General features: G+C 38.6%; 1 protein-coding gene across 1 annotated transcript in view; it reads right to left on the bottom strand.

Annotated features, from left to right (window-relative positions):
- Positions 1-12,231, bottom strand: part of ANOS1 (anosmin 1) — a 191,002-nt gene that overhangs the window by 22,245 nt on the left and 156,526 nt on the right. Inside the window, exons 7-9 of the mRNA XM_012454602.2 lie at positions 11,882-12,087; positions 9,587-9,731; positions 864-1,010 (exon numbers count right to left, since the gene is read on the bottom strand). Of these exons, the coding sequence (XP_012310025.1) occupies positions 864-1,010; positions 9,587-9,731; positions 11,882-12,087 (498 nt within the window). The remainder of the gene's footprint in view (positions 1-863; positions 1,011-9,586; positions 9,732-11,881; positions 12,088-12,231) is intronic.

Raw genomic sequence — 12,231 nt, 5'->3', positions numbered from 1 at the left:
TTCAGCTTACGTTTTTAAGAGGCATAAGAGTGATAAAGATAAAAGACTGTATGCTGAATAAATTCTAAAAGTACTACCTTGATAATAGAAAAACAAATATTCTAAGACTAAAAAAAAGGAATTTATGCTAAAGATAAATAACAAATGAAATGAATCTATTCTAAGGATAAATGCATTGCAGCCTTAATTAGAAAACAGACATTCTAAAGGAACCAAAATGTTTCATTGTACTGGAATAATGACATGTATTATGATACTAAGATATACCCATACAAAATAGCATTTATATAATGTTATGAAAAATGCATGACAATATAGCAACTCAAATAATGTTACCCAGAAATATGTGTGTATGTTTTACATACATACTCACACACACACACCCTGAGTGAAAGGCAGATGCATAGAAAATTTCTGAAAGGAAACCCACCAAAATGCTGTTTCAGGAAATGATATTGAGATAATAAGTGACTTTCCCCCTACTTTCTAAATTATTTGTATTATGGATATTTTTTAATAAATAAGAAATAATTTATAACAAAAATTACAGCTCAAAATAATGAATATTTTGAGTGTTTTGGGTATAACTTCAGCCAATCAGCCCTCCGAGAAAGAAATGAAGACAAGCTAATATACCTGAAATGAAAACACTTAAGTAATTGACTGTTGTGGATTTCAAGATGTGAGATAACTGTCAACCCATTCAGACTTAAATACAGCATGACATTGAAAAAAATAGTATTTTAGTGTTTTGTTCAACGACCGTTTGCCTTAGTATCAATACTGTGGCTTGACATTTACTTCTTCAAAAGTATCTGCATTACTGTGTTGTTTAAAGCAAGTAAGAAGTAATGTTTACGTACCTTCTGTCTTCTTCCAGTAGACTTTGACTTGCAGTTGGCCATCCTGATAGAAGGGAGCTCCAACTTCCAGCGGGCGAGTGGGTCGTCGTCTTTGAAAAGGGGGCTGTGTTTGAATTCCACCTTTTCTAGTTTTTGAAAGCTGTTCTTCTGCAACAAAGTACAACATTCTTTAATTTGTTCCTCAAACTCAATCCAGAAGTCCTCTGCAGAATGGAGTTCACCCTAATCTTCCTTGGATGGCAACTGCCTAGCTCAGAAACATGCACATGCTAGCTGCCTAATATGTATTGGATGAAATGAAATAAATAAATCTATGAATTGATGGCTCTTTAAACCAAATATATTACCAAGTACTCATTTGCCTGGGGCCATTTGGGGTGTTTTATTTATGTCAATATAGTAATCCTTTAACATGAGATTCAAACATGTTACAGGAAGGGCAATAAACCGAATTGTTTTTTCCTTTGGAAACAGGGTTTCACTACATTGCTCAGGTTGGTCTCAAACTCCTGGCTTAAATGATCCTCCCGCCTGAGCCCCCTAAGTAGTTAGGAGTATAGGCACATGTCACTGAACCTCACTTTTGACTCCAGGTGTGTTCCTGGTGGGCTTAGTTTGGATTCATAGAGCAATCCTATGAAATTAAACGAGGGTCAGTAAACTTTTCCTAAATGGCCAGATAGTAAATATTTTTGCTTCTGTGGATCATATGGTAAATGTTTTTGGTTTTGCAGATGGGTCTCTCTCTCAACTACTCAATTACTGTTGTACCCCCAAAACAGCTGGACATGGTATGTAAATGTAATGTGAACAAATGTGACCCTGTGCCAATAAAATTTTATTTACAAAACCAGGAGGGGGCTGGATTTGGCCTGTGGACCATAGTTTGCAGACCCCTGAGAAAGAGGAATTAGCGTACACTGAAGATGAAAAAAGCAGCACTCAAAAATACTAAGAATTGTGTCCAGTTTCACATAATTCAAAGAGTGAAGGTGAGATTTAATCCGAGGGCCATTCAATGCCAAACTTTTGTTTCCATCACCATGTACTGAGTCTTACAGAGTACTGGTTTATACGGTTTAATAATTAGGACATCAAAAACTTCCATAGGCTCCAAATCTCTCCCTCGCCCACTCACTGAATTTAGAGGTTGCATATATAGAAATTCTGCCCTTTGATGCAAGACTTTTCTTTGTTCTGAATTCCAAATAGCCCTCTGAGAGATAACAGGGTAAGCTGTATGGATAATATGCTTACAAACAATGTGTTATCGAAACTCTTCTAATAAAAGCAGTGAGGTTTGCATTCTTGGGCAGGTGAGAGGAAGACAGAAAGATGAGATGTGGAGAACATGCCCAACGTGGAATAGGACAAGATCAGTGAAGGAAAATTGTGAACCCCAGAAGAAAATTTACATCAACTCAATTTTTCCTGACACTGGCATGCCCAACGAATTGTCTATCCAATGGACCTGATGAAAGGGAACTAGAAACTTAGTCAGTTTCTCATTTAGAATATTTTAGCTTAAAGAGTTCAAATCAACATTTGGATAACTGAGAATCATTTATGAGGTTGCTACTTTTTAAGAGTCAGTATAACCAATAACGTAGGAAGCTTAGAACCCAGGAGAAGAGATAGGAACCAGACATAGAAAACTCATGGGGCTCCTAGCAAAAGTCTATCACTTTCTTGACACCATCATGGAGCTATAGAGTCCTCCTAGTTATACCCAAAGTCTTCATGACATAACTAATTAAGAATCTATGTTTTCTTTTACTTTTCTTTTTATTTTTTAAAGGTTAGGATCTCCCTCTGTCTCCCCGGCTGGAGTGTAATGGCACCATCATGGCTCACTGCAGCCTTGAACTCCTAGGCTCAAATGATTCTCCTGCCTTAGCCTTCCAAGTAGCTGGGACTACAGCCATACACCACCAAGCTTGGCTGATTTTTTATTTTTATTTTTTAAGAGACAGGATCTCACTATGTTACCCAGGCTGGTCTCCAACTCCTGGTCTCAAGCAATCCTCCCACCTTGGCCGCCCAAATTGCTGGGATTACAGACATGAGCTACTGTGCCCAGCCAGTAGCTAAGATTTTCACAAACCCATTTATGTTTCTAATAATCTGTGATATTAAGAACTCACCAGTAGATAACTAAGATAGATACTAGGTTTAGATAGATACTAAGTTTAGATACTAGGTTTAACCTCAATGTAAATCTTGTCTTTCTACTTGCTGTATATCTTAGGCAAACTTTTTCTTTTTTTTCTTTTTTTTTTGAGATGTAGTTTCACTCTATCACCTACGCTGTAGTGCAGTGGCACAATCTCAGCTGACTGCAACATCCACCTCCTGGGTTCAAGCCATTCTTGTGCCTCAGCCTCCTGAGTAGCTGGGACTACAGGCGCACATCACCACACTTAGCTAATTTTTGCATTTTTAGTAGAGACAGGGTTTCACCATGTTGGCCAGGGTGGTCTTGAACTCCTATCCTCAAGTGATCTGCCCTCCTTGGCCTCCCAAAGTTCTGGGATTACAGGCATGAGCTACCATGCCCAGCCCTAGGCAAACTTTAATCTTTAATTATAGATGTAAAAACATATCTGTATATATCTCAAGATTGAACCATTGTTGCTTTACTAAAATGATTCAAGAAGAGAAATGCACCAACAATTAGTGTTGCTGACACATGCCATGGGTAAAAAACAGATAAGGTGCATATTGCAATGCTAGGAGTATGACCCTGACTTTATAAGAATGTCTCCTCCACTTTCAGTAATAAGAAAAAATGGAATAACATCATATCTACCATATTCTGAAAAAGTTATGATGTCTGATTTATACTCTTCGATAGTCACAGAAATTAAGAAAATCAAATATGTACACTATTTTTCAAACATCCAAATTTTGATTAATTTTATAGATCATCAAGAGATTCAGAGTATTTTATCTTCCATCTATTCTTGTTCTGGAGATCCAGAAAAGAATTCTGGTTCCATGAGGCAACTATAGAACATTTGGAACATGTCAAACTTGAAAATATTCCTCCTGCCTTCAAAGAAACAAGCTACCTTTCCATTAAAGACAGTGTTATATCATACTTCCTTCAAGGGACTCTTTCATAAAACTGCATGAACATTCAGCCTTCACTTGCATAGAAATGTCTATCATTAAAACACCTAGTAGCCTGCAGACCTGGAAAAATACAATTCAAAAAGTAATTTATATACTGACATTTACTACTCTCCCTCCTATAAAATGTAATTTCCCTTGCTTATACTATAACGTTGTAATTATTCTTTACTTCTAGTTGGTTCATGATGAAATATATAATGTTCTTATAAAAGTCATAGACTAGTGTTTATGAGATTATCTATCAACATTGGGATATAAAATCCTGACAAACATTCAACTGTATCCTACATAATCCGTTGAAAAGTCAGTCTCTTCTGTGGAATCACCTGAGACCCAAACGATATGTGTTACTATAGGTACTCTGCACTACAACTTATTTTTTCTTACTTGTCTTTTATTCCTTTTCTGAATCTATGCAAGAGGAATCCGTCCTTAGAATAAAGTGGTCTTTGATAGAATAACTATCATATCTCTTAATTGGTCAGGTAAGGTATTACCTAGTTTTAAAAGATAATTAGCAAAGGACCTTAACACAGAGAATCAACCAGTCAAATAGATTTCTTTCATTTAACTGCCTGTTTCGTTCATTTAACCACCATAATTCAAGTGTCTCCCCATCTGGCTAAAAACTCCCACTGGTAAAGAGAATTCCTCTGGCATAGTCAACCAAGTGAAAACACAAACTCTTAGAGGACACAGTTAAAATATGCAAATGGCTTGTAAAAGATGTCCAACCTTGGCTGTTGCAAGATTAGACCAAAAGCCATTTCTTTCTCTCTTCCCCTTTAATATTTATGCCTATAGCAGATGAAACTTTAAGAAAGCTGCAGTGTTAGAGTGTGGCATAGAGCTGGTTGAATGGAAAGACAGTTGCATTCAGCTGAATTACAATCAATTTACTGAGCTCTTACTATGTTCCTGGAAAATTCAAGAAAGCTGTCAGCGTTGAAAAAATTTCAGGACCTAGAAACCAACCGAAGTGAACAAGAAGTGGTAAAAGGAAGTCTCCCAAGCTTCTGGTCAGTAGTAACCTCAATGGAGACGAGAAATGCATGGGACCATAAGCTTTGTAAGTGGAGGGAATGAGTTCAACTTGGAACATGTTGAGGTTGAGATGCCTGTGTGACATTCAGATACAGACAATGACAGCATAGAGACATTTGGTATTAGTGGAGAAATCAAGGCTGGATCTGAGTCACTGGGAACAGATCATGAGTAGGTAGTGACTAAATTGTCAGAGCAGATAAGGTAGAACCCTGCAGAACTCCAATGTCCAAGAGCTGGATGGAGGCAGGAGATCCTACAAGGAAACTAAGAAGAGGCACGAGAGAAATGAAGACACCTAGGAGTCAAATACACAAAGGTCAAGATGTAGTATTGGAGAAAGTATAGTAAAACAAGGACAAACTCATCAGAAAGGGGCAATAAAATTAGAATGGAAAACATTCCCCAGACTTAGAAATTAGCAGGGACAGATTTGGTGGAAAAGTGAGATTGCAAAATAGATTGCAGAAGCTTGAGAAAAAAATGTGGAAAGGAGAAAGTTAAGATGGTAGCTAGAATGAAACCAGCATCAAGAAAAGGTTTGCTTTAGAACTGGAAGCTGAGCAGATCAAGCCAGTGGAGAGGAAGAGGTTGAGGTTGTAGGCAAAAGAGGGAATAATTAACGGTTTCACAGATATTTTTGTTGCTGTGTTTATATGACAGGGATTATGATGGATGCTGTGACCACATAGATAGATAATCCATGGTCTCTGACTAGATGAGATTTGACTTCAGTGGATGCAGGTATCTGAATTGGGAAGGAATGGGTCTAGAAACCACATGGTGAAGTCCACCACATGCAGAAGGAAGGATGCCTCCTCCTTAGAGTACAGAAGACAGGAGAACATAAACATGGACATGAAAATAGATATGTTTGTATTTATGGGGAACTGCATGGCTTACTGAGAAGAAAGGATTTAGACTAGACTGCGCACTCCATGTGCAATGTGGTTTAAAGGAGAGAAAAAGGTTTATAATCATACTTGACAAGGCAGAAGAAGGAGCTAATTAAAGAAGATCTCCCCGAGTTAACAGGTTGTGCGGGGATGCCCCAGGAAGACTGAATACGCTGTGGATACGCTACAGAGATCCAGGGTCCATAAAAGTTTTATCTGTGGGCTGGGCCATAATGAGGCTCTAGATAATGTAACCTCAACAAGGACAAGTTAAGGTTGGACTTTTTTTCTCCTTGCTTTTGGTTCTGGAAAGTAACAGATATTAAATTATGGGAATTTGCAATCCCATACCAGTTTCTAACGGGGAAAACAATGTTGTTTATTGGAAGAACCAGGAGACCAAAAGACATGTTTATTTTATACAACAGATGAAATCCCCACCGCCAGTAGAGAAGGACAGCTCTTGCATGAAGCTGAAATTTAAAGGATTTTGGCCTGAGAAGGGGGTTGAGAAGGAATATAGAAGAATATCGTCAAGGATGAAGTTTTGGGGAAAGCGAGAACTGAAGATAACTACGTAGCTGTCTTGAGAGTGGAACTCCGAAAAGAGAGAGAACTGTAACTACATTGATGTTTTCTAAAGAATACTTTGCTCTCTAAAGAATGGATATTTAAGAAAGAGCAGAAACATAAATACTAATTAGGAGACTATTTTAATTTGTGGGAAAGGGAAGACAATAGGCTGAATAAGGGAAAGAACTGGACAGATTCCATATGGAATTTGAAATTAGAGACAAAAGATCTTTCTGAAGAATTGGATTTCTAGAGAGAAACAACAGAGAAAAATGAAGAATGACTTCGGCATGTTTGGCTTGAGCAAAAGGGTGAATGTTGCTGCCATTTATTGAGACGGGCAAGCCCAGGAGAGGAACAGGTATGGGGGAAAACCTAGAGCTCATGTTTGAACATTTTATTTGAAATATCTGCAAGCCATCCAAGTGGAGGTGCTAAGTGGGTGGCTGAATGTAGGACTCTGGACTTCAAAGAGTGGTCAGGGTGGGAGGGCAGGGAGTCATTAGCACACAGATGGTGGTTAAATCCCTGCAACTCAGTGAGACCTCCAGGGGAGAGAGCAGTGGCCCATCCACCTTCATTCTTTTCTCTCAGTGAGTTCTCTGCCCATGTGATGCACTTCTCTAACTCTCCGTACTCATCCATGATGCTGCATTTGTGTGGAATGATATCTATTCCTTGTGAGCCTGCAGATCGCTCACTCTTCAGGACCTCATGAGGGATAATGTGACTCTCATTCCCCACCTCCATGTTGGTCATTTCTGCTTCCACTGTTTCCTATAGTTCTGTCTGTATGCAACACACAGATCTTTCTTATTATTTTACATATTTATCTTGCAAATTCAAAATTAGGCCCTTTTAAGGCAGAAACCAAAATACATCATCGTGCTAGGAGAAATGTATATGTGTGTATATATGTGCATTTGTGTATGAGTATGTATGTGTGTATAGTTACGTGCGTGTTTGTATTTGTAGACACATGTGTATATGTATGCATATATGTACATATATACCTATGCACACACTATATTTATAGAAAATTATGGAACATATATGCCATACAGTGTATTAGAGCATATAGTGTATATATATGTATAATATAATATAGTATTCCTGGCATTAGACACAGTGATGTCATAATTCATAGGCATACCATTTCAATGTGATGAACAGATAGATGAATGGATTAAAAATGAATGAGGTTACTAAACATATTTCCATCAGAACTTTTAGGTAAAAGTTATATTGTAACGAGACTCACATAAAAATCAACCATTTCAAGTCCATTTAATCTCCAAAGAGACTATTTCTCAAACAGATAGAAATCTCTGTTTCTGGATCACTTTTGTAAGCATTATTTCAAACAAATCTGCCCATTTGGCTCCTACGTTCTCCCACGGGTAGAAGGTAATTATGAGCAACCCCTGTGTCTCACTCTGCAGGGCCAGCATTGCCTTTCCTAAATTCAGACAAATGTTTAACACATTCTTCTCCTTCTGAACAAGGCCCACTGCCCTGATCAAAGGCAGCCACGATGATGGGGTCCTGCTAGCCTAAAAAAAAATCAACATCGAAGGAGCCCCTGAGACAAAGGCCTCCTCCCTCCTACTCTCATTTAATGTGTCCTAGTTTCCTGAAACCTTGCTAGGAGCCTCTACATGGCAGTTCTGACCAGTATCCACGTTTGAGCAAAGCCAGGAACATCAAGTAACTTATTCTCCGACTCAGGGATGAATGTCATATAAGACTCTTCTCTTGTTTTGCTCAGTTCTCAGCAAACATACTAACATACTAGGTAAGAAAAAAAGAAATAAGGAAAAGCAATATGGGAATGATTTAATAATTTCACTCAGTGGAGTATTAGGTAAACTTTCGAGCAGTAACAATGACCACTACGTAGTACTAAGAAGAACAGGCCTGCCACACTAGCTTTTGTGCCCCTACCCACACACGTATATACACACACATTATTCCCAGTGCTATGATATATTTTGGTCTCTGCCTTCAAAGTGCCCAATTTTGATTTGGGAGACAAATATGTAAAATATTTACACGAAGATAAGTGTATTGTATACAGAACTACAGAAACACTGTAATCCCAGCACTTTGGGAGGCTGAGGCGGGTGGACCACCTGAGGTTAGGAGTTCGAGAGCAGCCTGGCCAACATGGTGAAACCCCGTCTCTACTAAAAATACAAAAATTAGCCAGGCATGGTGGTATGCACCTGTAATCCCAGCTACTTAGGAGACTGAGGCAGGAGAATGGCTTGAACCCGGGAAGCAGAGGTTGCAGTGAGCTGAGATCATGCCATTGCACTCCAGCCTGGGTGACAGAGCGAGACTCTGTCTCGAAAAAAAAAAAAAAAAAGACTACAGAAACAATGGAAGCAGAAATAACATCGATTTATAATACTTTCACTGTACGCATTCTCCTTAAAAACAAGTATGCATATGTGCAAGTCATGTAAACGTAAAAATAGTCAATCTGTTAGAATGAGACGTAAGTTTTCTTAAATTTCCATTACGACACCAAAATTGTACCTACAATAGATAAAAACCTTAAGAAAGAACTCAAAAGTACAAAAAGTATAGGTTTAAACTGGTCTTACCTTAAGTTAAAATAAAGGTAAAGAAAATCTAAAAACATAATTGTTATATTTCACAAGAAATCAGTTGCATATTATCCATTACATATTTAGTTTTTAAAAGGAAGAGTCACCTTAAATTATTTTCTGAGTCACCTTGAATTATTTGATCTCTCAACCTGCTTTTTCAATTCTGGAAAACGGGGGAGGATGATAACTTTCATAGGACAATTGGTAGGCTAAATAGGAGTTCTAGAAAACTACTTGTTAAATAGGGAAGAACTACATTAAATATTCACATTAAAAAAATTCAAAAGTCAAACTGTTTTGTACATCATAGTTTAAATGCTATAGTCACATGCATGTGGGTAAGAAGATTTGCCAGGTAATTATTCCAGATCAAAATCTCACTCTCCCTCCATTATGCCTTGATGTGATATGGCACCTGTTAGGTCACAACCATCTTGAAAAACATGACACAGTCACTTACTGTTGTTGGCCGCATGTATGGATGTGAAGTGAAGGGACACCTTTGCACTCTTCAGACGTGTCTGTCCCCAGTACGTTATGGCCTGCAATTCCACAACGTAGTCACAGTCTGGCTGAAGTTTCTCCAGGATCACAGAATTTTGAAACTAAAAATTAAGAGAATATACCCAAAATGCATTACAAACCTTCCATGTCTCATCTTCATTGCAAAATCTCTTGTGTCATTATGAAGCATACCAACTTCTGATTTCTTTTGCCAACTTTTCTATGTCTTTGGGATCTGAAATTTCAGTTTTACTACTGACCAAAATAAATTTCAGGCCAGGTGTGGTGGCTCCTGACTACAATCCCAGTACTTTGGGAGCCCAAGGTGGGAGGATGGCTTGAGCCCAGGAGTTTGAGACTACTTGGGCAGCATAGCAAGACTGTTTCTTTAAAAAAAAAAAAAAAAAAAAAAAAAAGAGAGCTGGGCATGCTGGTATGCACCTGTAGTTCCAGCTACTCAGCAGGCTGAGGCAAGAAGATTGTTTGAACCCAGGGAGTTGCGGCTGCAGTGAGCCGTGATCACACCACTGCACTCCAGCCTGAGCAACAGAGTGAGACCTTGTCTCAAAAAATATAATAAAATAAAAAATAAAAATAAACCTCATAGAAAGGCCAAATGTATTTTGAAAATACCGTTTCTAAACCAATTATTGCTCTCAGATACCATGGAAATGAATCATTATGAGCCCTCTCCTCTCTGAGGCACCACCTCTCAAAGAAAAGAGAACTGTTTATAATAAAGTAAAAGAGGTTTATGTTGCCACATACCTGGAAAAATTATCAATTGCCACTATATTGTAATTCTTTGATACCTGTTCTAAATTTTCTAGGAGCAAATTTCTACCTAAAAGAAAAATTAACTTGACAAAATGCTTCAAGGTGCTTCATGATTTTCCATCATAATGTATTGGACAGGGAGCTGGAGGGCAGGACCTGTCAGCATTTTATCATGTCACTTTTTGTTCTAGATTCCTATGTGATTCCCCAATTTCAGCTTATAAGTGTGCATTACCATTGTCACTTGTAGCAAAATCTTTCAATATGAAAAATGCAACTGTCATAAAATTTCATAAAAATAAAGTGACCACAGTGTAATGGCTAAATATCAATGATACAGGCTTTTTGAGACATGTTTTATATTTCTAAGGGGCACAGATATTGAAATCTTTGGTGCAAAAAGTAGTCTTCCTATCTTTCCGTTTCTAAACTTTTTTTTAATCTATGGAATTCACCTTTATAAGTGATGAGAAAAGGTGGTAATGTAAATTTTATGACAAGATAAAGGAATGTATACTAAAAGTAATCCAAATAACTATTTTTATGCAGTAAGCATTTCAAATAATACAAGATGCTTGCTATCATAAGACTCTCACTGCAGAAAATGGTTCAATGAAGATTTTTTTTTTTTTTTTTTGAGACGGAGTTTCGCTCTTGTTACCCAGGCTGGAGTGCAATGGCGCGATCTCGGCTCACCGCAACCTCCGCCTCCTGGGTTCAGGCAATTCTCCTGCCTCAGCCTCCTGAGTAGCTGGGATTACAGGCACGCGCCACCGTGCCCAGCTAATTTTTTGCATTACTAGAGACGGGGTTTCACCTTGTTGACCAGGATGGTCTCGATCTCTTGACCTCATGATCCACCCACCTCGGCCTCCCAAAGGGCTGGGATTATAGGCGTGAGCCACCGCGCCCGGCCTTCAATGAAGATTTTATTTCTTGGCATCTGACAAATAAACCACTCCAGATCCTTTTAATCAATGAGAAGAACACATTGTTAGACGTGCCCTTCCTAAGCTGTTACTGCCCCGTGATTAGATTACAGATGGAAACACCTCACAACAGAAAAGTTATGAACATCTACTCTTCCGTTTACAAGAATCTCTCTCTCTCTAAAAAAACAAAAAGAGGAAAGAAAAGAAAAAGAAACAAAGAAATACTTAAAAGTAAAGCACATTTTGCATATCATTTTCTATGGCCAGACAGATAAGATGGCTATCATTTAAATTGCTCCTCTGCCATTTAGATAAGAATAGGTCATTGGTCTAAATGCAGTTGCTTCTGCCCAAAATATAAAAGGCAAAACAGCTGGCATGCCCCTGCATTCCGTGAACTTCCTTAGTAGAAATGAATGGGAGGGAAGCTTTCCAGCATCTATGGCATCTCTCAGTTCAGCAGAGGCCTCTTCTCAGGCCAGTTGCCTTGAGTTGAAATACCCTCTGTGGGAAGAGTAGCCCTTCCTCCAGTCCCTACTCACCCCATCTGTAGTCTTTCTCCGCTTCTTCTTCGTTGGGACAAGAGACTTACTGCTGACTGTCCAGCTCCAAAAGACCTTGTAGTGATGCACAGGGATGTCTGGCTCCTCGGGGAGATCCCAAACTATAGTGACAGTTACACTTCCATCACTGTTGATGGTGGAGTTGGCCAGCCGAAGGTTAGCTGGTGCTGGTGGGGCAGATGGATCTGAAATCCCAGTACAAAGACACATCATATGACTCCACAAAACTAACACCTCTGGACATATAATGCCTACATGGTCAATATGTGAAGCACTGCTTTTTATAGGTAGAAAAGCTGAAAATGAGGGTGGGAAGACACGGTGGCTCA

The sequence above is a fragment of the Aotus nancymaae genome, unplaced genomic scaffold (genome assembly GCF_030222135.1).
Source record: "Aotus nancymaae isolate 86718 unplaced genomic scaffold, 86718_ANA_hifiasm-v0.15.2.pri h1tg000058l, whole genome shotgun sequence".
NCBI classification, from domain to species: Eukaryota; Metazoa; Chordata; class Mammalia; order Primates; family Aotidae; genus Aotus; species Aotus nancymaae.
This window is presented reverse-complemented; position numbering and strand designations above follow the sequence as displayed.